Source organism: Vitis riparia, chromosome 11 (assembly GCF_004353265.1).
Source record: "Vitis riparia cultivar Riparia Gloire de Montpellier isolate 1030 chromosome 11, EGFV_Vit.rip_1.0, whole genome shotgun sequence".
In the NCBI taxonomy this organism is placed as follows: Eukaryota; Viridiplantae; Streptophyta; class Magnoliopsida; order Vitales; family Vitaceae; genus Vitis; species Vitis riparia.
This window is the reverse complement of record NC_048441.1, coordinates 4,413,557-4,440,329: the sequence shown is the minus strand read 5'-3', so window position 1 is coordinate 4,440,329 and position 26,773 is coordinate 4,413,557. Positions and strand designations below refer to the sequence as shown.

At 37.1% G+C, this 26,773-nt stretch overlaps 1 protein-coding gene across 1 annotated transcript in view; it reads right to left on the bottom strand.

Moving 5' to 3' along the window:
- LOC117925138 (U3 small nucleolar RNA-associated protein 25) overlaps window positions 1-26,214 on the bottom strand; it is a 61,413-nt gene extending 35,199 nt beyond the window's left edge. The window contains exons 1-9 of the mRNA XM_034844023.1: window positions 26,019-26,214; window positions 25,581-25,682; window positions 25,138-25,270; window positions 24,151-24,245; window positions 23,051-23,210; window positions 7,404-7,548; window positions 4,235-4,358; window positions 592-692; window positions 353-484 (exon numbers count right to left, since the gene is read on the bottom strand). Coding sequence (XP_034699914.1) covers window positions 353-484; window positions 592-692; window positions 4,235-4,358; window positions 7,404-7,548; window positions 23,051-23,210; window positions 24,151-24,245; window positions 25,138-25,270; window positions 25,581-25,682; window positions 26,019-26,055 — 1,029 coding nt within the window. The 5' untranslated portion in view covers window positions 26,056-26,214. The remainder of the gene's footprint in view (window positions 1-352; window positions 485-591; window positions 693-4,234; window positions 4,359-7,403; window positions 7,549-23,050; window positions 23,211-24,150; window positions 24,246-25,137; window positions 25,271-25,580; window positions 25,683-26,018) is intronic.
- Between the last annotated feature and the right edge of the window lie 559 nt (window positions 26,215-26,773).

Below are 26,773 nucleotides of genomic sequence, written 5' to 3'. Positions count from 1 at the left end.
CATTTCAAGGACCAAAGATGGGTGTGAATGCCTGAAAGAACTAAGAAAGAGGAGTACACAAGATTTAAAAAGGGAAAGGAATTATAAGATGGCCCACGAATTCTGCATGGTACTGACATTTAGCCTTGCAAGGTGATCCTTGCTAATTCACACATAATTCCACGTGCCTCATGCTAAACTAGCTGGGGAAAAGCCAACAACTAGAGATCAACCTACGAGCAATCCATATTTTATCCAAGGCTAAAGATGAAAGTCCTTTTAACTGTTACAATCTTTAAGTGCTAGATGATTTTATATTATTCCAATGCCAATTTGCACCCCAAACATATTAAAAGAAAGCAACTGACACTACCTTAGGACGAGTAAACCCATGGTCAAGGAAACTGTCACCAGTTAGAATTTCCTCTTTAACTGTCTCTTGGTGCTTGGCCACTTTTGAATCATTCTTGGTCACAAGATCTCCCGTTCTGAATATGTGATTAAGCTGCAAAACATATTCTTATTAATCATTGTAAGAAAATGGCTTGCAAAATATACTAATGTAGCAAAAGAAATAAAACATTTCAATAACAATGGCAAAGGCCCACTCACCGCATGCATAATATAAGCATCCATGATACAAGAGTCTTCTTCCTGGCCTTTGAGATAAAAGGGCTTCTTGTTACAGTACAGTATATCTCGATAGCTGTTACCTAAAACAGTGATAGGCAGTAAGCAAATGAATAAGCAGAAAGACCATAAAAATGGATTCAAACTACAGCAACAAAGCAAATGAATTATCCAAAATTAAACTGTACAAAGAGGAGTTGTCTTGGACTCTTACTGTCAGCAGAACAAAGTAACCAAAATGATTGAGTTTTCTGTAGGTAAAGGAAAAAAAGCTGGAAATAACATCTTCTTAATATTAATTAAATACAGAAGAGGTAAGTAAAAATAAGGATGAAAAATTCATCAAGCAAACGGTATTGGAAGAAAAAAGAAAAGGAATGCCAGAAGGCGCCCAGAGACAAGATATCAACCTTGGAAATACAACCCAAGACAAAGGCAAAAGTGAAGCAAAACCAACAAAACCCAAGAGTAAGAAAGTCCCCAACAACTGAGCACAGGAGCAGGATACACTCTTAGACAGCTTATTAACTTCCCAGTTAATTGACCTAGACTCCAAAGTGAATGAAAGAAACCACATATTTAGATAGATACACAATCTGATACAATTACTGGTTGTATCTCCTTGTCCTTCTACTCTATGACACTGAAAATCTGTCCTTGGATTTACCTCCATCAAAAAGCTAGAAATGCCTAATATCATCACCTCTTTCAGGCTTTCCAAAGTAAAACATCTCCCTCATTACAAACCTGATATCAGTCTGCTCAAAGAATGCCTTGAGAATCCCATTTTTCCTATAATCTTGAAAGAGAACACTAAACCCATTTCACAAGGATTATCAAAGAAGCAATCACCAAATTTCAGCAAAGGCTCCCAACAGGAGGAGGAGCTCAACAAGCTCTAAAAACTGCACCCCTATTTTGAGGAAGCCAAATTAATTTCCAATTCAACAAGATAGTTAAAAGGGAAAAACAGTAAACTTTCAAAATGCCCCCAGGTACATAGATAGACCTAAAAGAGAGTGTACCCCATCAGCAGCAAGTTTATCGTATGATATATAATTCCATAGATAATATGATACCTATAATACACAGATTCTCCAACTTCACCCAACGTATCCATGGCGACATGATACAACAAAACATGGGTGTAGGTGTAGGATTCTTATTGGATCCTACTTTGCTTTGGATCTAGCTATTTGATTTTCATTGATTTTTTTTTTCTTAACTTTCTCAACAGATAATTACATGGAAGAAAGAGAGTTATAAAAATAATTAGGAATCGAAAGAAACAAAAAGGAGAGCTCTTATCAAAGGTATCTTTGTCTTTTCTTGAAATTTAATTAATTTTTATTTTTCCCTTCTATTATATCGTATCCAAGTGTCCATACCCATTACTGAGATCATTTCTAGCTGAATCCTCATACCCTAGAATTTTTAGGTGTAAAGGATCTACCTACACACATGCCCATGCACAAAACCCACACCCATCCAACACAGTATGACACAATACACAAGCATCTTTAACTATTTTTCATGTTTTTAAAGAAAAATCAAATTTTAAAATATGTTTCTCCTAAAAGACTATTTTTTATCAGGAAAAAAAATGGTCTTGATTGATAATAAAAGATAATTATCATGATTAATCAAAGGCTCTAATTCTAGAAATGGATGACAAAAATGAAAAGAGAGGGAAATATGAAAACATTGTAGACATGTTGTCAAAGATACACATGGAATATTGAAGCTTGAGTGTAAATATAGTTACCACTGATATTAGAGTGTTATTAAATCCATGTTACAAAGGTCATGTTATTAAATCCATGTTTACAGGGTCAATTACATGTGTTGGTTTCAGCTATGTGTCTAGGCATTTGATCTTTCATAACTCCAAATTTTAGGATATGGATACTTGGCCGAGTAGAATCCCAATAGTGCTTAAGATCAGAAAAGAAAAAAATCAATTAGAAGTCAATCAAAAGCCAGATATATATATATATATATATATATATATAGGTGTACACCTCAATAAAATTAAATAAAGAAGCCCCCTTTCTTTTCTTTTATTCCTATTTTGAAAAGAAAAAAATGAAAATAGTTGTATCTGAAGCAAAATTGGCATAACAACAAGGACCTTACTCCCACGCCCTTGTCATGTCATGTGACTCATGTCGATGCAAGTATGTTGGATGAATTTGAAGAATTCAAGCATCAAAAATTAAAATAATTTCAATTATGTTGCAAGTATGTTGCAACATGAATTCAAGAATTCAAAAAATTTAAAATAATTTGAATTCAAGAATTCAAGTATGTTGCAAGTATCTGAAGCAAAATTGGCATAACAACAAGGACCTCACTGCCACACCCTTGTCATGTCATGTGACTCATGTCGATGCAAGTATGTTGGATGAATTTGAAGAATTCAAGCATCAAAAATTAAAATAATTTCAATATTGATTTGGAAATGATGAATAGATATTGCTTCATATAATTTTTTTATCAGATTTGTACACTTTGGAAGGATTCCTCATCCTTGATTTGTTCTTTTAAATTCATATCAATATGTTTGTTTCTGAGTTTTCTGGGGGATGGCAATGAACTTGGAAAGCATAACCTTGAATAGGTGAAATACACTCAAACAAACATAATAGTGAAATAATACCATAATGCTAAGAGATAAGCACACAACAGTAAAGTTAATATTCTTTTCTTTCTTTTTTCTTGATCAGCAACACAACATTAATTCATAAGAATTTCTTACACAATCTCAAAACACAAGGATTTTTTTAATCATCATTGATGGAAAAAATACCATCGACATTCTTGTGGTCAACAACAAATAGAAGGTTCACAGATCAGGAACAAGATCGATTGCTTTAGATGGCTAAAATATTGTCAATTAAGCCATAGATATCCCTCAAATTTACAGATTCTAGACTTGAATATTTATCCCCTTTTAAGCATGAACGTTAGAAATTTCTGTTGAAGATTTAAAAGAATATGGATGTTCTATATAAAGAATATGCATCTTGACACAACAAAAGTCAAGATGCTTCCAAAAAACCATCCAGAAGTCTTAGAGGGCAGATCCTCAAGATTGTAACCTCTCATTCTTTTATATTTTTTTTTAATCTTTTTATGGGTAAAAAATAATATTATTAACAGCACCTAATCAAAAGAGGGTGCGCCAAAGTACACAAGAAGCATACAAAGGTGCCAAAAAGGCACATTTAGATGGAGAGACTGACAAAGGCACCCTGCTTACATTAACAAGAGCCCAACCAATCAATAAAATTTAGAATAGACATAGAGGCACCCTCTAAAGACTTTCTTGCCCAAAGCTGAGATCATAAGATGAGATTTTGAGAGATTGAACCACTTGTAAGCATGAGCATATGAATACTTTCACAATCAAATTGTAAGTCAACAGACTCGTAATAGTCCAATGACCATAAGATATTTTGAGTTCTACCCGCCGCACATCATGAATCGACAAGAGGAAAAAAAATTGGACAAGCAAGATCGCAGGAAAAATATGCAAAGGTACAAAAAAAATAAAATAAAATCAGCCAACATGAGTAAAAAGATGATGTTAAAAGGTGCTGCTAAACAGATCAGTATCACTCACATAGAGAGAAGAACAATCTTTGCTTGGATGAATGAAAATCATTGCCACCAGATGTCTTATAGTTTTCCAACCAATGCTTGTACAATTTTAGCTTGAGATCATAGCCAGAACTGGTGTTAACATCCTGAAAAAATGGAAATTGTATTATACATAAATGTTTTTGCAGGTTAACAAAATGTGATTAAGAAGCTAGTTTAAAGATTGTAATACAGTAAAGCAACTTGAGTTAACCAAGGTGGGATACGGACCATGTTGCATGTTCAAAACTTTCCGACCATTTAAACACACTTGCATATTTCACAATTTCATCACAATTTTCCTTTTTAGGTCCCAATTAGTAAGGATTCCTCAACTGACACCTCCAAATTATGGCACAAAAATGTCAAATTAAAATAGAAGCCTTGGTTCTCACTTCAATCCTCTAAATATCTTGTATCTCCAATTAAAGAACTGGCCATTCTTATACTTCAATAACCCCAAAAAGAAACAAAGCAGTAGATCTTCATCAAAAGGAAACAATACCACAAAGACACATAAGATCCGAGAGAACCTAGACCAAAAGAAAATGAAGGACTGCATTAAAGAGGCAACACAGCAGTGGATAGATAATTCACCAACTGCCAAGAAGATAAACACATGAAAGCTAACTAATAAAAAATCCAACCCCCAGAAACTATGCTGGTCCTATTCCATTAAGTGCAAAAAAGAATCCAAATCAAAAGAAAATTTTCAGAAGCTTTTTGTATGTATAATGAAGTTTTATAAAATAAGGTGCTAAAAACAATAATAAGGCAAGAAAAAGAGCAAGAACGGCACCTTTGTTGGAAAGAAAAGAAAAAAGGCATGGAATGCAGCCCCTTTATGCTTATTTTGGACTTTATGGAAGGAAAGAAATAGAAGAATCTTTGAAGATTCTGAATTAACGAATCAAGCTATTTTACGGTCTTTTTTGTACATGTTCTCGGATTGGGTTAGGGTGCGTCTAAATTGTGCTCCATGGTCCATCTTCAATTTCATTGATTGGTTGGGTTGTAAGTAAAGGTTTTTTTGTTTTTTCTTTCCCTTTGGCCTAGTTGCCTTGTATACTCCGTGTATAATGTCAGGTGTACTTCAGGCTTTCTTAATACAATTGCTTTTACTTATCAAAAAAAAAAAAGAGCAAAAGAAAAGGCTTGCATCATCCTATACACAGTTACTGTCCAAGCTGCTAATGAATACTGAAAAAGAATGCCTCCTAAACAAAACACCAGCCTCTGCCAAAGCAGGGGAAAAAAAAAAGCAAAATAATCATAATATCGTTGAGATTGGTAACTGAATATTTTATCCCTCAAAAGTTCTCAAGCTCCTTACTTTCCAAACACCAAGCTAAATATAGACTGATAGCCCTCCACTCCTTTCTCCTGTTCTTTGTGATGAAATTCCTGTGACAACTTGAGAGAAGCTCTTTTAAGGATCTGGGCAGCACCAACTTGATCTAGAACAGAACAAACACCATAGACCACAATTCATATAGAACCAGCCCCAGAGATAAGTGAGTGTTTCATTGATTTCATCTCTCCTCTTGTGAAGGCAAGACCAATTTACCAAACTCCGAAGTCCAACCTCTAAACTTCAAACAACCCATAATCAGAGTTTTCTCTCGGGCTGTTAGTCCAAAAAAGGTCACTCTAGAAGGGGCAAAAATTTAACGTCAGAAAAATGGGACCACCATCAGGAAATAACAGGTGGAAGTAAGGTTTCAATAAGAACGGCATGACCTAGAGGCCTTACATCTCAACCCATCCCCTCCATCCCAACAAACTTGAAACCATCCAAGCAGCATCATATTAAAGCTAATTCCCAATCCTGGAATTCTTCACAAAATTCAGGTGCCAAAACCCTTTTCCTCTTAGAACTCTCAGTACATAGTTATTGAGGCCTATCTATCACAAGCTATAGAAAAGAGATCTGGGAATGTCGAAATGAGGGAGCATCTCTGCACCACTTATACTGTAACTAACTCTTTGACCATTGCCCACAGAAAGAAAGCAAACTTCGAGAGGTCATCCTACCCCCTTTAGTGTTCTACCATAAACCTTTCCCATGCAAACTGTTTATACTGTTTACATCAATCTTGTCAAACCCGTATTTGTCCCCCATGACCCTTCGATACAAGCTGCTTCTCACATTAGCAAACCTCAAAAGCCATTTTATAATGGGATAGTTAAAATTTTCAACTTCCTCACCCCTAAAACCCCAAAGTCCTTGGAAAGAAAGGCCCACCACATCACAGTCCACAAGACGCATTTTTGTCCCAGCCAATCTTCCTTAAAGGAAGTTTTCCTGAAACTTTTACAACCATAAGCAGACACTGAAATGAAGAAAGTGGGCCTCAAGCAAACAAGTAGAGCTCCAAAAAATGCCTAGCCAAAATGACTCCTCCTTCCAAGAAGTACCATCTCTTCCAATGACCACTCTATACCTAAACCATTGAACTACAGGATCCCACATAGATGTGCCCTTAAATTATGCCCAAAGGCAGGCTTATAATTTCTTTTTCCAGAATCCCAAAACTGCTGGTAATGAAGATATATCCCCACAATCACAACTGATTTGAGTTCTCTCTTAGTTTAACCTCAACCCTGAAACTGCTTCAAAAGAAAGCAAGACAAATCTAAGGCATCAAAGTGGATATAGGTCTGCTCTAAAGAAAACAAGGGCAACATCACCAAGAGGAAGTGAGAAATCAACTTCCCCCCTTTCTCCTCAATCCACTTGGAAATCTTGAACATAGCCCCCTGCCAGCTGTTTTATATCAAAGCATATTTGTTATTGGATCATCTTTATAGTTTTTTGTTTTGTTTTGTTTTGTTTTGTTTTCTGTTTTTTCTGATAGACAACAAGATCATGTATTAAGAAGCACCAAGATCATGTATTCATCTTTATAGTTTATCAATTTATCCCATTAATCTTTTTCACTATTTTACCAATCACCAAGAATTGATTGAAAAAATCCCACAAAATATGGTCAACAAACAAAATTAACGTAAAGGCACCAGCTGCCATCTCATTATTTTCACATTGTGTACTGGTGCATGAATTCAAATTATTAAAATAAAGAATGTTGCAAATGGATCCTTAAGCAATAGAAACTCATTAGACAAGTAAACAATACAAATGACAGATATACCTTTAGAAAAGACTCCCCTGTACCCATCCACTTGCAACTTGACATGTCAAAAGCAGGCATCTCCCAATTATAGTTCCATTTCCTTCGTGATAGATTGTCAACTTCTTCTTTTGATAATTTGTGGCCCACGTGACTGGTAAAGGAACTGCATGAAGAAAAATCATTAAAAAAAAAAGGGAAAGACAGACAAACTTGCATAAGGAAATGAAACAAATTCAAAGACAAAAGCCAATGTAAATCTTTCTTAGAAACTTCTCATAGTTTAAAAATTATAAATTCATAAATTAATTTAACAGGAAAAGTAAAAAAATAAAAAATAAAAAACAAATTATTGTTCCAAATCCTAACTATTATTTCCTTTAGATTAAGATTTTCGAACTCCTGTCAAAAGCTCAAGACAATTTTTAAGATTTTATATAAAAACAATAAGGATGAAGAATATTTAAGCAATCTTCAAAAATTTCTTGAAAAATATAGAGAAGTTACATAAATATTTGACATTTCTGTTGTTCCACTGTAACTGGAAATCTCAAGTATGTGAAACTCACTGCATTACAGTTACAAACACTAAGTATATGATGGTAAGTAAATGCTCGATTTCTAGAAATTGAACTTCAATAGAAAAAAAAAAAACATGTTAACAACAACAACACAAGAGAGGAAGATCATCCATCCACAGTGCTTAGACTTTTTGGGTGGTTTAGACATTTTGGGTGGTATTCAGGTTGAAGATCAATATATATAAAAGTCTCTTAATTGGAATGAAGGTTGACCATGTTAGGAGATCGGTGTCCCTAGTGGTAGGGTAAGCCTAGGGGGAATTGCTTTTGAAAGAAAAAACAAAACAAAAGAGGGCCTTTTGTAGCTTTTAGTTGATAGTGGCTATGGTGGTTCGCCGGAGAGTGTAATTCTTAATGGTATGAGGTATCACAGTATCAGTAGCATCTATGGAGTGCATAGTGATACGTGAAGTGCCATCATTATAGCTAAGATGTACACATTTATAAAGTTGGAAAGAAATATCCCAGGTTGACACAGGAGTGTCTCATTGTATGATCCAACACCTAGTTCAAAAAGAGTTCCAACTCCTTACTTTAATCATGTGAGATGCAGGGGAGGCAGAAACTACTTTTTTGTAGGGGTATTTTGAGGGTAAATCTGGTACTGGGATAGTGAAAATTCCTATGCATGCAATTTCCCACATTAAAGGTCTTTGAGTCGAGATTCAAAAGCATTTTATGAGACTTCATTTGGAGTTCTATAGAACAAGTTATGTTCAGTTTTCCATAGAAAGGTCCAGCTGTCTAGTGCTACTCAAGTATTGAAGAAATTCTACTTCCTAGTGTATTACAGTGGAATTTGTAATCTGAGTTAGACTTCATAATTTTTACCTAGAAACTATAATCATGGAAATTGTTCATGCTTGGAGGGTTGTTCCAAGTTGTGGCAATTGGAAGTCCAAAAGAGAGAAAGTTGATTGAGCATGGGCAGAGGCTTTGAATAAAAAGGCAAATGGTAGATTCTATGAACAGAGGATTGTTTCTTGCTCTATATCCCTTGTGGACTCCTTTGGGGGGTGATTGAATCTAAATCCATTATTGTTTCTTCTTGGGTGGTGAGCTTGTATTTTCTTTCCTATCTATTTAGTTATTTTCTTTTCCTGCTATCCCAGTGTCACAAGTTTACGAGGACTTTATTCATTGCATTCATTTTATCATCTAACACTATTTGATCCATTACTAGGAATCTACAATTAATGTTTTAAAAGGCTAAAGGCGATCTTGAAACATTTTTCCCAAATCAGATGAGATATAAGCCAAGTAAATAAATAAATAATAATAAATTCTCAAAAAATCAGAAAATGCTGATAAAATCACATGAAAATTGAATAATAAGAAAATCATAATATTTATTATTGAATAACCAATTTTCCTAAAAACTTAAGATTGTAGGTTTTGGGTTCACAATGTATAATTTACTCTTCAACACCCTCCTTCGCGTGTAGCCTTTTTCGGGCTTTCGCATGGACAAAATAAATTGAGGAAATAAGCACAGTGGTGGGGTTCGAACACATGACATCCCACCAAATGAGACTTTGATACCATGTTGAATTACCAATTTTCCTAAAAGTTTAAGCTTGTAGGATATGGGCTCACAATATATATCATACTCTTCAATATTTATAATAACAAATTAAAAGTTTGTTACTATCAATAGTTTCTGATTTAGTTCATTTTTCTCTTTTCTAACTCTGTTGTGGCTTCATCAAATAATCTTTAGCACTAATCATAATGATCATTTATGGGATCCTCCAAGAAATCAAAATCAAAGTTAATTATTGTTTTTTTTTTTTTTTGTTGGATAGGTGAAAGTCAAATTAAATAAGTGCAGATCTAATTATTGTATTATCCCCTTCCCACCAACCCCCAATCATCTATTTCTACCCATTCTTCTTCTTCATCCCTCGATTACAATAGTATTTTTCCTTATCTAATACGATAATGATTACATATGAGCTTAACCACTAGAACAGCCAACAATGCCTACTTCCTCTTCTCAAACACACTTTTTCCCCTCCATTTGATGGGAATTGGAAGTCGACTAAGCCCCTTTTTTTTTTTATAGGGAAGTCAACTAAGCCCTTATTTTATAAAAAGTTTATCTGAACCTAAGATAAAACTTATAAAATCTATGCATAAAGCCTATAGAAGTGTAAAACTCACTAGGTATTGAGGCAAAAGGCTTAATAATTACTCTTTATAGCCTAAGGCGAAAGGCAAAAAACAAGGCAATAGCCTAACTATAGTATGGTAATAAAAAAAAATACATTATGTAGGAATATTAGAAAATGTATATATCTGGTTGTTAATAAAATATTTGTATCCTTATTTCTAGGAGTTAGTTTCAGGAAAACCAAAACTAGTAGGACTGATTAGTCTATAAAGGCCAGATTGTACTTTTATGATAAAAAGAATGAATGAAATACATTTTTCATTGAACAACTTGCAGTGTTTAGATTGTATTTCTCCTATTGTTAGTTTTTTACATGGTATCAGAGCCAGTTTTTAAAAAGGGCTAACAATTAGTTGAGGAAAACAATAACAGGAGCAAGCAGAGATGGTGACTCTCAGTCAACCTCTAAAATTGTTCCCACTGCAATTTCTGATAATCTGACCCTGCAAATCACGACACATAAATTGTACGGAAAGAATTTTCTTCAATGGTCACAATCCGTTCAATTGGTAATTTGTGGCAAGGGAAAAATGGGCTACCTAGATGGTACTATCACCCAGCCAAAGAGTGATGATCCCTCATTCTCCAATTGGGATGCTCAAAACTCAATGGTTACAGCCTGGTTAATTCACTCAATGGAAGACAGGATTGGAGACACAAACCTATTCTATTCCACCGCCAAAGGGATCTGGGATGCTATAAATTTGGCATACTCAGACCTTGAAAATTTGTCTCAAATGCTTCAGCTACGAAACAGAGCCCGTGACCTGTGACAGGGTGAGCTAGATGTGAGTCAATATTTCAATTCCTTGACCAAATTGTGGCAGGAATTAGATTTCTTCAACACTTGCCAGTGGCATGATCCTGAAGATGCTATGATGTACACAAAGATGATAGAGAAAGAACGAGTTTATGATTTTCTTGGTGGTCTGAACCAGGATCTAGATGAAGTTCGGGGGAGACTTACTGGAATGAAACCACTTTTGTCCATTGAAGAAGCCTTTGCAACAGTTCCCCATGAAGAAACTCACAAACGTGTTATGCTCGGAAATTCATCAGCTCCTGTCATGGAAAATTCTGTTCTTACTGTTCGTGGGTGAAACACCCGAAGGAAGGGACAGTTGTGGTGTGATCATTGTAAAAAACCACACCATACCAAAGATAACTGCTGGGAAATCCATGGTAAACCAGTTGATTGGGTACTAAGGAGTGAAAGAGGACGACGTGACACGAAAGGTCTCCAAACAAGTCAAGAGCCAGAGATGTCAAAAGGCACACTCGGTGTCACTCTCACCAAAGAACAAATGGAGTATATCAGCAAAATACTCTCTAAAAATCAAATTTATGGTACCTCACTAATGATGCAAAAAGGTATTTCCCCAATTGCTTTCAGTGGTGTGACTAGGAAAAGTGAAGCGTGGATCCTAGTCTTCGGGGCCACAGATCACATGACGGGCCATGAAAAATTATTCTCATCTTATACCCCAAGCCCCAGGAACCATAGAGTCAAATTTGCAGATCGATCCTATACGGTTATAGCTGGAATTGGTACCATTGAGATTGGTCCTATGATCTCACTTAAGGAAGTTCTTCACGTACCAAATTTGTCTTACAATTTAATTTCTATTAGGAAAATTACTAAAGAGTTGAATTGTTTGGTAAAATTTTCTCCCACTGATTGTGTTTTTCAGGACCGGATCTCGGGGAGGACAATTGGCAATGCTAAGGAGTTCAATGGATTATACCACTTTAAGAAGAATTTTTTTGTGAATGGTCAAGCTCATACTGCAGTGTGCAATCCCTCTCTCTCCGGTGAAGATCAAATAATGCTTTTGCATTGTAGGCTAGGACATCCAAGTTTCTTGTATTTAAAACATCTTTTTCCATCTTTGTTTAAAAAAATGACTCGTTTCAATGCGAAGTTTGCCAACTAGCAAAACACAAGCGTGTTTCCCATCCTTCTCATTTATATCGTGCTTCAAAACCTTTTGCATTGATTCACAATGATATTTGGGGTCCCTCTTGTGTTCGGAGTCTTACTAACGAACGTTGGCATATTACATTTACTGATGACCATACTCGGGTATGTTGGATTTATCTTTTGAAAGATAAATCTGAAACAGAACAAGACTATAAAAATTTTCATAGTTTGATAAAAACTCAATACAATGAAGATGTCAACATTTTTCGTACGGATAATGGTACAGAATACTTCAATTCCGTACTGGATGAGTTTCTTATCAAACATGGCATAATTCATCAAAGTTCTTGTGTCAACACTCCACAACAAAATGGGATTTCAGAAAGAAAAAAACCGTCATTTGTTAGAAGTTGCTAGGTCATTATTGTTTCAATGCAATGTTCCAAAATATCTTTGGGGGATGCCATTCTTACTGCCTGTTATTTAATAAATCGCATGTCAAGTCATGTTTTAAATTACAAAACTCCCTTAAACTATCTTCAAGAGTTCTATCCAGAGTCTCACATGTTCTCAAGTCTTGATCTCAAAATTTTTGGGTGTTTAGCATTGGTCCACAATCATGATCCACACCGTACAAAATTAGATCCCAAGGCATACAAGTGTATTTTCCTTGGATATTCAGCCACTCAAAAAGGATATAGATGCTATTCCTTTGAAAAACGAAAATATTTCACATCTCTTGAGGTAACATTTTTTGAAGCTACTCCATTTTTTCCGGGAAAAAATCAAGGGGAGAATCTGAGTGGAAAATTTTTGGACAGAGGATTTTTTGGAAGGAAATTCAGGTCCACAGGATTTTTTGGACGGAAATTTGGAGGGAAATTCAGGTCCAATAGTGAATCGATGGGACTATTTTTGGGAAACTGCTTCAGCCGACCCTTTAGATGAACCAAAAAATTTAAATTTGGAAATCTTATCAAATCCTACAAAATCCGACCCACAATCCCAACAGTTCTGTTCCTCAATCTTCGGGTAATCCTCAAAGTCAAACTAGTGCAGCAGAAAATTCAAATCCTCCACAAAATCTGCAACAGAGTCCCAACAGCTTGGTTCTTCAATCTTCGGCTAATCCTCAAAATCAAACTAGTGACTCAAAAAATTCAAAGCATTCCCCTGTTTCAAAAAATATTTTTGTTTTACATCAAGAAATTTTGGAAACACCTACAAACAAGGAGATGACAAAGGAAGGGGGAGATATTCATGCTCAGCAACAGCTTCTGACTTATTCACGGAGAAAGAATTTCAAAAAGGGGGATAACCTGAGAATTCCTTACGGTCAAGAATCCAACTCAAAATCAGGTCATGAAACAAACGTATCTGATTTGGATATTCCTATGGCAATAAGAAAGGGAACTAGATCATGTACGTCTCACCCAATTTCAAACTTTGTGGCATATTTTAACACTTATCATCCTCAATTCAGGCACTTTGTGCTAATCTTTCAAATGAAGATATTCCAAAGAACATGGAAGAGGCCTTGACAAATCCAAAATGGAAACAAGCTATCATGAAGGAAATGAGAGCTCTAGAAAAAAATAGAACATGGGACATTGTTCAAAAGCCTAAAGAGAAAATACCAGTGGAATGCAAATGGGAATTCACCATCAAATACAAAATTGATGGATCAATTGAACGATACAAAGCAAGGCTTGTAGCGAAGGGTTATACTCAAATCTATGGAATTGATTATCAGGAAACATTCGCTTCTATTGCCAAATTAAACACTGTTAGAGTTCTTCTCTCACTTGTTGCCTTGCAGCAAATTTAGACTGGCCTCTCAAACAAATGGATGTGAAAAACACATTCATCAATAGTGATTTAGAGGAAGAAGTCTATATGGATCTGCCACCCAGGTTCCATAAGGAAAGTAAAACTGGAAAAGTTTGCAGACTAAGAAAGTCACTCTATGTCCTGAAACAATCTCCTCGTACACGGTTCGATCATTTCAAAGTCTCTACGTCATCAAGGATACACTCAAGCTCACTCAGACCATACGTTATTTTATAAGCATAGAAAAGAGCAAGTAACTATTCTCATAGTTTATGTGGACGATATCATCGTAACTTGTAATGACGAGGGAGAAAGGAAACGATTGAAGGAAAAGCTAGATTTGGAGCTTGAGATGAAGGATCTGGGAAACTTACAGTATTTTCTTAGAATGGAAATTGCAAGGAGCCGTGAGGGAATCTTAGTATCTCAAAGGAAGTATATTTTAGATCTCCTAAAGGAAACAGGTATGCTCAGTTGCAAACCGACTAATACACCAATGGATCCGTATATCAAGTTGAGCACCAAATCATCTCAAGGACCCGTGGATAGGGAAGATACCAGAGATTGGCAGGAAAACTAATTTATTTATCCCATACCAGGCCGAATATTGCCTTTGCAATAAGTTGTGTTAGCTAGTTCATGCATGCACCATCAGGTGAGCATATGGAAGCAATTCACAGAATCTTGAGATATCTAAAAGGAACTCCTGGAAAAGACTTATTCTTTAGGAATACAGAAGAAAGAAGCATTGAAGTCTATACTGATGCAGATTGGGCAAGTTCAGTGGATGATCGGAGGTCTACTTCAGGTTATTGCTCACTAATTTGGGGAAACCTCGTAACCTGGAGGAGTAAGAAGCAAATTGTGGTTGCTAGAAGTAGTGTTGAAGTAGAACTAAGAGCAGTCACACATGGAATGTGTGAAATTTTGTGGCTAAAAATGATACTTGAAGAGTTAAAAGTTATGGTGAAGAAGCCAATGAAAGTTTACTGTGACAATAAAGCTGCTATAAATATTTCACATAATCCGGTTCATCATGATAGAACTAAGCATGTTGAAGTTGATCGTCATTTTATCAAGGAAAAAATTGACAAAGGAGCTGTTTGCATGACTTATGTTCCTACAACTAAGCAGGTTGCTAATGTGTTGACAAAAGGCCTAAGTAGGCCACTATTTGGAAAATTGATAAACAAGCTGGGGATGTACAATCTATACAATCTAGCTTGAGGGGGAGTGTAGGAATATTTAGAAAATGAATATATTTAGCTATAAATATCTCTTTATTATATGGTTGTTAGTAAAATATCTGTATCCTTATTTCTAGGAGTTAGTTTCAGGAAAACCAAAACTAGTGGGACTAATTAGTCTATAAAGGCCAGATTGTACTCTTATGATAAAACAAATGAATAAAATACATTTTTCATTGAACAACTTGCAGTGTTTAGATTGTATTTCTCCTATTGTTAGTTTTTTACACATATATTTACCTACTTGATACTTAACCAATATAAGTGATGCCTTCAACAATCAACACTATTAATTTTTCATCCCTCATGATATCTTATAAAATTAGCAAATTAGTAATAATTATCAATGTGTTAAATATTTCCTATCAAAAAAAAAAAAGTGTTAAATATTTATCCTCATCATAAGAAACAACATATTGTTTAGAGAGATTCATCCAATCCAAATTCATATTTTAATTTTCCAGATATCTAAAAATCAAAATAAAAAACAAAATAAAAGAATGAACATCCTAGAGAAGCTTTAGGCATCATCATCATAGTCATCATCGAAATTAAAATTATCATGGCTTGCATTAAAACTATATTGATAGTCCTCCATCTCATTATCACTATGATTGATAATATAATATTTCATCTTCACTTTGTTTAATTTAATGTTAGATTGATTTAAATTATAATTTAAGTATGTTTAATCTTAACCTATGGTCAAAGGCGGTCTTAATGCTTTGTGCTTTATCCCAATGAGACTACCTAAGCATCGCCTCTTTGAAGTCACCTTCTTTGCATCTTCAAAAGGCCACTTATCTTCCCCACCTAGCCTAGTGGCCTCGGCAACCCAGGCAGTCGCCTTTGATAACAATGATACCAAAAGCCCACAATGGCCTCAAACCCAATAAAACCCTTCGAATATTCGAGGTAAGCCTCAATAACCTCAAGGCTACAACCTCAAAGTTGTAATAATCCTCGATAGGGTGAGGCTTTAGCCTCACAGCTAATTTGCATAGCCACGTCTTGAGGCAAGCCTCAAAGCATAAACCGCAATAGCCTTTTAAAACAATATCTACAAAGAACTATGTTGAGGCATTGAACTCTTTGCCAACAATACCTTCACATGTACCTCCTTTGGAGACTAATAGGATTGCCAATTTTTTTTGTTTCTTTTCCTTCAATTATTACTCTCCTTTGCAATTCAATTTCCGCAAAAATCTAAAGCCCAACAACATGATGATCTCTTCTCACTCACTCTTGTCACTCTTGCAAAATACCTTTCCTTGTCCTTCTATCTCAAATGAGCAATGCTAGGTCTTAGAACCTAATGATCATCTATCTTTGAAATATGTTTTCACACCCTTTCAACTTACTCAATTCTATTAAACCAAGTTCATAAGGATCACAAAGACTCCCTCAAAAATCAAAGCCTTCACATGGTTGGCAACTAATAAGGTCAGTATGAATTTTTTGTTAGAGGACAGGCAAGACTGTTGATTATCTCTTCCTTTATTTTTATTTTTATTTTTTTATCACAAACAAAGATAAATTTTATTGATATAATAAAAAGAGAAGGATGAGGGGTCCTTCTCACACACATACAAAACCTGATCAAAGTAGAGTATACCATTATACAATGAGAATTAGGCAAAATAACAAAAAATTGAGAACAACTCCTCACAATGTTATCCACCCCCTATAAATTACAAACTGAAAGCCAACTAAGTTGAATAACATTAAGTGGAACTCCCTTAAAATCAATGGAGTAAGAGGTCTAAAGGGAGGAATAGAAATGAAGTAGATCCCACAATGTCTCTTCCGTTCTCCATCTTTCCTCAAAAATCCTAGCATTTCTCTCTTGCCACACAATCCAAATAATAGTGAGGCAAGTGATTTGCCAAAGAGTCTTGTCTCTTAATGAATTCCCCAATCCTCTAAAAGAGATAATCATCATGTCTCTAATATTCCTTGGCGGCACCCAATCCATATGGGCTAACCTAAAGAGCATATGCCAAAGCCCTAAGGTTAATGGACAATGTAGAAAAAAATGGTCAGTCGTTTCTCCATTTCCTTTGCATAAAATGCATCAATGCGGACTAAGGGATTTGTAAGGTCTTCTCACCTGTAGCAAGTCATTAGCAAGTCATTGGTATTTACCTTCTTGTGCACCACTAACCATGCAAAGGCCTTGACCTTTGTAGGGACTATTGATTTCCAAACAAAATTGACCAGAAAGAAGGGAACTAGATTTGGGGACTTGGACAAAACCAAGAAGAAAGATTTAACTAAAAATAAGCAAAAGAGGACAAAGATCATGCCCTTGAATCTACAATAGTGGGAGACAACCACATCAAGGAGAGTGAAGACACGAGTCTTTCAAGAGAATCAATTTCAACATCAGTGAGATTGCAGCGGAAATTAAAATTCCAAGAAGGCAAGTTGGAACTACCAAAGACAGCTGAGATGATATGGTTTCTCACTAAGATAACTCTATAGAGTTTTAGAAATTGGGAACACAAAGGTTGACTTCCCCACCATAAATCTTCCTAGAACTGGATTCTCTCCCCATTCCCCATCACATAGTCAATGTGTGGAGCAAATTCTTGAAAGCCTTGTGCACTAATCTTCCAAGGACATCTGTGCGATGATGTAGGACAACCCTAGGATGGTTGCCTACACTCAATGGTAGGTGGGCTAGGGTTTTATTTTTAGGGTGTAAGGAGAGGATCAGAGAATAAATTTTATGGTAGAGAAAATTATAAGATAAGAAATAGAGAGAAAGAAGAAACAATGAAGAAAAGATGGAAAAACCTTAAGAGTCTCACTAAGGCCTTCTAGGAGTTTCACCTAGAAGAAAATCAATGAAGTCTCACCACTGAGGGTTGCAACCTTGCAATGAAAGAAAGTATAATATTATTCATCAAATTCATTCCTTTGATTTACATTGATTAGCCTATTTATAGGCTTCTCTAAGAAATCCAAAGTCTACTAGGACTCTAATAACCTATTATGATTCTAATTCTAATTATAACATCCAAAGTCTACTAGGACTCTAATAACCTATCATGACTCAAATTCTAATTATATTATAACTCAACTAGCTAATCCTAATTAAACTCCAACAAATACCAATCCCTATTCAATTCTAATTAATATTAATCCTACTTAAAGTTTACTTAGGTCTTCCCTTTCTTCCTTGAATAAACTTTAAAAGGCTTTCCCCCCATCATGCGACCATCTAACCATAATGTTGGCATCCCATCCATTAGGATGTGTACCATAAATGCTCACAATAACTTGATGCCAAAGACCACAACTTTCCTTAAGAAACCTCCAAAACCACTTCCCTAAGAGTGCACTATTTCTTAAGGAAGTCTTCCCTAACTCCAAACCTCCCATCTCCTTTGGCCTACACACCACTTCCCAACCAATAAGATGATCTCTCATCATCCCCAACCACAGACCAAAGGAAGTCCCTTTGCAATTTCTCAATCTTTGAGGCTATTGATGCTAAGATCTTAACGAGAGAGAAAATACCTAGGAATGTGAATCAAACATAATTGAATCAAGATTATCTCTTCCTTTATTGCATTATTGCCCTAAAGTTATGATAGAGACTGTTCTCATCAGCCAAGCTACCTAGGTATCCCCAAGAAGCACTGCAGATATTTTATAGGAGTGGACTGTTAGTTACAAAAAGGCGAAAATGGGAACAAGCTCGGGTATTATTGGAGGGGCCTCAGTATCAGGGTGTAAATGAAGATAAGAATTATGTCTTGGAATGTAAGAGGGGCTAATGACAGGGATAAAAGGAGGATCATCAAGTCAGTTATTAAATCCCAGAGACTGGACGTGGTTTGTATTCAGGAAACTAAAATAAAAGAAATGACTATGGGGCTTGTTCGAAGTTTGGGGGTGGGAAGAAACATAGAGTGGAGAGCAGTCAACTCTAGGGGAGCAGCTGGGGGTATTTTGGTGTTCTGGGACAACAGGGTGGTGGAGCTGGTGGGATGGGAAATAGGCGTATTCTCAATTTCGTGCCGGTTCAAAAATTGTGTGGATGGTGTGGTGTGGGTGTTCACTGGGGTGTATGGGCCGGTTTGCAGTGGGGATAGAGAGGAGTTTTGGGAGGAACTTGGGTCAGTTAAAGGGTTATGGAGTGACCCTTGGTGTGTGGGAGGGGATTTCAACTTGGTAAGGTTTCCAGAGGAGCGTAGCAGGGGAGGTGGTCTTACAGCTGCTATGAGGAGGTTCTCAGAAGTGGTAGAGGATCTGGAGCTCAGGGACTATCCATTGAGGGGAGGGCCGTTTACTTGGAGAGGGGGTTTGAATAACCAGGTCCAGTCTAGGCTGGATAGGTTCTTGGTGACGGATAATTGGGATAATATGTTCAATGGTGCTGTCCAGGGCATTCTACCCAGACCTGTCTCGGATCACTTCCCCATTCTCTTGGAAGGAGGAGGGTTGAAGAGGGGCCCTTCCCCTTTCAGGTTTGAGAACATGTGGTTGGAGGAGGAGGGTTTTAAAGACAAGTTGAAGACGTGGTGGGGGAGTTTAAATTTTACAGGGTCATCCAGCTACATTTTAGATGCGAAATTGAGGGCCCTTAAAAATATTCTGAAGATTTGGAATAAGGAAGAGTTTGGGTTAGTTGAGGCTAAAAAGGGTGAAGCTCTTAAGCAGGTTGAGTATTGGGATGAAAAGGAGAAATATGATGTTTTAAATATGGAAGATAGTGAAGCAAGAAATGGAGCAAGGGAGGCCTACAAGTCTTGGGTGATAAAGGAAGAGATTTTCTGGAGGCAGAAGTCTAGGGAGTTGTGGTTGAAGGAGGGGGATAATAATACCAGATTCTTTCATAGGATGGCGAATGCTCATAGTAGAAGAAATTGGCTATCCAAGTTGAAAGTTAATGGCGTTTGGCATTCAGAGGAAGATAACTTAAGAAACAGTGTGGTGGGGGCGTTTCAAGAGCTGTACCAGGAGGAAGAGGGGTGGCGCCCTAGTGTTGAAGGGATCTCTTTTATGAGGTTAGATATTAGTGAGGCGGAGGGGTTGGAGATCCCTTTCTTGGAGGAAGAGGTGTTAGCAGCTCTTATGGACCTAGGCAAAGACAAAGCCCCGGGGCCAGATGGCTTTACAATGGCGTTTTGGCTTTATGGGTGGGAGGTGGTGAAGTTTGAAATTATGGGCTTTTTCAGAGAATTCCATGAAAGGGGCAGATTTGTAAAATCCCTAAATGCAACCTTCTTAGTTTTAGTCCCAAAGAAGGGAGGGGCAGAAGATTTGAAAGATTTCAGACCGATCAGCCTTGTGGGAAGCCTCTACAAGTTGTTGGCCAAGGTGTTGGCAAATAGAATCAAGAAGGTTATGGGAAAAGTGATTTCGGAACCCCAAAATGCCTTTGTGGAGGGTAGACAAATTCTTGATGCAGTTTTGATTGCTAATGAGGTGGTAGATTCCAGATTGAAAAGCAATCAAGGGGGTGTGATGTGCAAATTGGATATAGAGAAGGCTTATGATCATGTTGGCTGGAAGTTTCTGATGGTTGTGTTAAAGCAAATGGGCTTTGGGGAGAGATGGATTAAGTGGATAGAGTGGTGTATCTCAACTGTAAGATACTCCGTTCTGATAAATGGCTCTCCTTCCGGATTCTTCCAAAGTTCAAGGGGTTTGAGGCAAGGTGACCCTCTATCCCCTTATTTGTTCGTGATAGCTATGGAGGTGTTTAGTTGCTTAATGAGAAGGGCCATCAGTGGGGGCTTTTTATCTGGGTGGAGGGCTAGAGGTAGGGGTGGAGAAGGGATGTTGATATCTCATCTGCTCTTTGCGGACGACACCTTGGTGTTTTGTGAGGAGTCCCAGGATCAGTTGACGCATCTAAGTTGACTTCTCATGTGGTTTGAGGCTTGCTCAGGTTTGAAAGTCAACTTGGAGAAGAGTGAGCTTATACCGGTGGGGAGGGTGAATGATATAGAGGATTTGGCTCTGGAGTTGGGTTGCAAGGTGGGCGGTCTGCCTTCCAGTTATTTGGGTTTGCCTTTGGGGGCACCTTTCAAATCAGAGGTGGTATGGGATTGTGTTGAAGAGAGGTTTAGGAAAAGGTTGGCTATGTGGAAGAGACAGTATATTTCCAAGGGGGGAAGACTCACCCTTATTCGGAGCACACTTTCCAGTTTGCCGGTTTACTTCATGTCTCTTTTCCTGTTGCCCAGAAAAGTAAGGATGCGGTTGGAGAAGATTCAGAGGGACTTTCTGTGGGGGGAGGCGCTCTTGATCAGAGGCCTCATCTAGTTAGGTGGAATCTGGTTTGTTTGGAAAGGAACAAAGGTGGTTTGGGGATAAGAAACTTAGCGTTGATGAATAAAGCTCTCTTGGGCAAGTGGAATTGGCGTTTTGCCATTGAAAGAGAGGCGTTGTGGAAGGAAGTGATCAGTCACAAATATGGTGTAGAGGAGGGGGGGTGGTGCACTCGGGCCGAAAGAGGGAGGCATGGTGTAGGGCCTTGGAAAGCTATCAGAAAGGAGTGGATGGGTATGTATAGCAGTTCAGCCTTCCGAGTGGGCAATGGTCGGAGGGTGAGATTCTGGAAGGATAAGTGGTGTGGAGATGAGCCTCTCTACGAATCCTTCCCCTCTCTTTTTGCCATTTCTCAGGCGAAAGACGCGTGGGTATCGGAAGTGTGGAACCAAGATGGAGTAGGGGATGGGTGGACCCCTTTGTTCTCAAGGGCGCTGAATGATTGGGAAATTGAGATGATGGAACAGTTTATGCTTAAAATCCAAGCTTTTAGGGTGCAAAGGGAGAATGAGGATAAGATGGTTTGGACAGCATCTAATAGTGGTGTCTTCTCAGTCAAGTCGCTCTACTCTATTTTGGAGCCTGGCGGTTCAGCTATGTTCCCGTATGTTGGTATCTGGAGAGCAAGTGTGCCGCCAAAGGTAGCCTTTTTCTCATGGGAAGCATCTTGGGGCAAAATCTTAACTCTAGACCAACTTCAGAGGAGGGGTTTTTCTTTGGCAAATAGGTGCTTCCTTTGTCTTGCTGAAGAAGAAACAGTGGATCATCTTTTACTCCATTGTGTTATGACGAGGACATTGTGGAATCTTCTTTTTTCTCTCTTTGGGGTGGAGTGGGTTCTCTCTGGTACAGTTAAGGAAACTCTCCTGGGGTGGCATGGAGCTTTTGTGGGGAAAATCCGCAAAAAGGCGTGGCAAATGGCCCCCTTATGTATATTTTGGACAGTTTGGAAGGAAAGAAATTCGTTGGCTTTTGGGAATGAGGTGTTGTCAATCCAAAGGTTGAAACATTCTTTTGTAAGTAATCTGTGGTCATGGGCGAGAATGTTTATAGTTTTGAGCTCGCGGTCTTTGGTTAGCTTTATTGAGTGGCTAGGTTTTTGTTATAGGTAGGGGTTCGGGCTTGCTTCCTTGGGTTTGAATCGAGGGGCTGCTTTAGTATACTCTTTGTATACCTAGAGGACACTAGTTTGGTGTTTCCTCTTTCATTTTAATATACTTCTCTTTACTTATCAAAAAAAAAAATATTTTATAGCCTTTTTTATGGTAGGATGTTCTCATTGGCCAAAGCTACCCCCAAGAGGCAATGCAGATATAATAGTTCTCTCTTTTTGGGGGGGTTTAGGGAGAAGTCCTTCTGAGAGAGTAAACCTTTAACTTTTAGGTTAAAATTCTGCCAGCGAAAGTGGAACTAACTTTTGTCCAAGCTCACAGATTCATAGAACCTATCCTGACAACATATCATGTCCCCTCACGCTACAGCTACAACACATTTTCTCTGTTAAACTCCCTCTCTCGGTCTCTCTTTTTCAACATATATATGTGCTGTATAGTTAAATCTCCTTTTTATAATTTAGGACGAAGAATTAAAGGAATAATTATAATTAAAAAATATACAAAATGTAGAACCTTGTGCTCTCTGATGCACCAACAGCAGATTGATCATCAACATCTAGGTCATGCATTTGATCTGTGTCAGAAGCCTCATTGTCATCTTCAGTTTCAGCATCTTCACTCTGCTCCATAATACTTTCACTAGCATGACCCCTGGCAGACTCATTATCAGTACCTGAGGAAATCCAACAAGTGAGGGGAAAAGAAGAGAAAATAACAAACATCAGAATTCAGGATGCTGAACAATGATTGCACAAAAGATCATGCAACTCACATGGATGGTAAAAGACTTCATAAGATCAAAACTATGAAGTCATTAGACCATATAAACAACATACACATGTAATCCTGTTAATGAAATAAAAATACAAGACAGACATGATGGCAGTTGGCACAATCTCTTCATGAGAATTGTAAATTATAGAGCAGATACTTCATATAAAGAAATTACATGTATAATCAACAAATTATTTTTATCGGGTATTTCACTACCATGAGCATCTCTTCATTGGCTTCTCCTTTTGGCATGAAAAAAATGTTTCCAAGGACTATCACCTCTCACTTAAGCTTATCTTTCCTGGTTTTGACGTCCCTGGAGGCAAAATGCTATGATAATCTATGTTACAAGGACAACCAACCCCAATAGATCAAAACCCTCTGGCAAAATGATATTAAACACCTTCCCTATACATATTTAATTTATTATCTACCTATAAGAAAATTGTTTTAAGACTTTATTGAAGAGCTTCCACCTTTTCTTTGTACCTCTCCCTTGTCAGATAAAGTTTTGATTTCTTAACAAAAGAAAATGAATGGAAACAAATATATGGACATTCATATATATACACCCACAGACACAAAATTTTTGTAGAGACAGGCATATTAATATGTATATTTATGCATATGGATGCAAATAGAGAAGTACAACCTATAAAACAATAGTTACCTTTCTCCAATTACCTCAAAAAAAAATTTACATATCTATTCTTCAAACATTGTTAAAGATTGAAAACCACCACACATACATATGCATGTTATGCATATTTACATGTATGGATGTAAATAGAGCAGTAAACCATATAAAACAGTAGTTAAACGTATAAAACAATTCTCACCTTCCTCATTGTCCTCTTCTTCAGACACTGTCAAAGATTCCGAACCACCATTGATGTCTTCTTCAGAGTCACTTCTACCTTCTTCATCTCTTCGTCTACACATGATAGAAACACATAAAACCAATAATGCCTTGAAGTTTTAATTTAAGATTTTCAATTAATCAACAGCACTTTGAAATTAGTTAGGAAAACCAAGCATATCATCAAAATGTCAAGAAGTCTGTGAAGGAGGTACAGTCATAATTCACTAGATCTGAGGCTCAAAAATAAATATCCAGCAAACATGAAGTGATTCCAACATCACTTGTCAAACATAGAAATATGGTAACCGCATAAAAGAATTTTCTTCTCCATTTAAGTTTGTAACACAAGGTTTCAGTTATGCTGGTTAGCTACACTGGTTTCCTTCAAGTGAAAAGAAATTCCAACACCATAATTCATTGAGAGAAGATATAATAAGACCTTTCGATTTATCCCATAACTTGTAATTTTTGTAGTATATACCAACAACAACAACAACAATAATAATAATAATAGAAACTGTGGCACTCCTAATAGATATACTATGAAAAAAAAAAGGTCCTCATTAGTGAATCTTTATCATGAAGGGTGATAATTAAATTGGACAACATTCAAGGTATTAAGGAACATACGACTTCATACTAAGAAAATCCAATATATCTAAATGGCACAAAGAAATGCTTGCTTGAAGACAACTATCCAGTGAAACTCTCCTTTCACAATGTAAGCAAAAGAATGGAAAATGAAAACATAAGATAACCTGCATACAGCATGCTTAAAATAATCTGAGTATAGCTCAATAGATATTCAGGATTGCCCATAATAAACTGAACCAAACTGCACCCTGAATATTAGATTCAACAATAGTCACACAGACAAAAAATTATCCTGCAAACAAGGCAAAATGTGTACAAGATGCCCCACTGCTGCTTGAATCAGTTTTAACTCCTACAATAACACTATTACCTCCTTTTATATGCATTGGCAAGAGATTCACTACCCGTTCCCAATGTAAACAATAAATTGTCATACATAGATGGTTCCTTATAAACCACTTCTTCAGAAGCCACACCACTTGATTGTTCATCAGATGATTCCCCTGCACCAAATGATCAGTAGAAAGGGTCAGGTTAGCTGCATGTGTAGTTTCTATGTTAACCATTGACACTGAATCTAAGACAAACTTTTAAATAATTCATGACACACATATCCTCAATAATTGAACAAGAACTTCATTAAATCAACTTGAAGCATAAAACTGAATCCAAACATCAAAAACACCCACAGCAAGGTCAATGGATGGTCTCAAACGCAAGTTTACAAGGACCCATTTAAGCTGGAATAGTTTGAAAGAATACCTTAAGAGACACCATTTTTCAAAAGAATATAAAGGAGCAAAGTAATCATGCCTGAGGAACTGGGTGAGGGGCTACTAGCAACCTTCTCTTCAGTTCGTCTCCTTACACGCTTGCTTGTGTCATACTTGGCAGGTGTATTAGTTCCCTTCAATCCTGCTTAACAAGTAAGCATTAAACAAACCCAAACGCAACTTTTATAGTACTTACAGATGACAAAACAAGGCAGCATAAGGGATACTATGAACTAAAAATAATTATAATGACAACAACATGAATTACAATCACATCCCATACTCCTCTTTTGCTACTTTATCACAATGTGGAGATTATTGTCATGTAGTTCTCTAATATAAATGTTTCTGAAAACCAAATGAATTTTTGTTTGTAATGGGAGTTCATACTGATTATTAACAGACAAATATATAAAATTCAAAACTTTCTATCGGTTTCCTTCGTTTTCTGGGCTGCCAAGCAGGTGGAGAGACTCACCTCGGGCACCTCGTTTTCTCCCGAATCGTTTTCCCATTAGGTTTGGGGATTTTAGGGCTCCTGCACGTAGCTTCTGAGAGAGACGCCGCCCGAGGAGTTCTTCAGGGCAGTGGTGTGATTCTCAGGGATATCCTCCTGGGTCGGTGGGCGAAGCAGTTTGAAGCCCCTTTTTGGGTTTGGGCCGGTCTTCTTTGGTTGGAGAGTTACCCGTCTGATTTGGGCCAGGCTTACCCTGTTGAGGGCCCTGCGCTCGTGGACCCAGAAGTATTTTTGGGAGGCCGCCCTGTTACACAGTGGGCGATGCTTTGAATTCAACCACCGCTCAATTGGCTGTTCGGCTGGTCCTGGACGCTCTTCCTTTGGCTCGTGACCTCATGAAACTGAACGGTTAGCCACCCATCCTATGGATGGCAATGGGGCGGGTTTTTTCGGGTACCCGCCCCGCCCCGCCCCGCCCCTAATGGGACGGGGTTTAATTTTACTAAACAGGTTTGGGACGGGTATGGGATTTTTTTTTTAAACCCGGGGCGGGTTCGGGTATTGCCCCATCCCGCCCCGTCCCGCCCCGATTATATAAAAAATTAATTTTAAAATTTAATTTAATTTTAATTTTAAAATTTTATTTAACTATTTTTAATATATAGATAATAATAAAAAAATTAATAAAATAAGTTATAAAAAAATATAATAATTTTATTATTTATAAAATATATTTATTTTAATGTAATTAAAAAATTTTAAAGTAATTTTTAAAA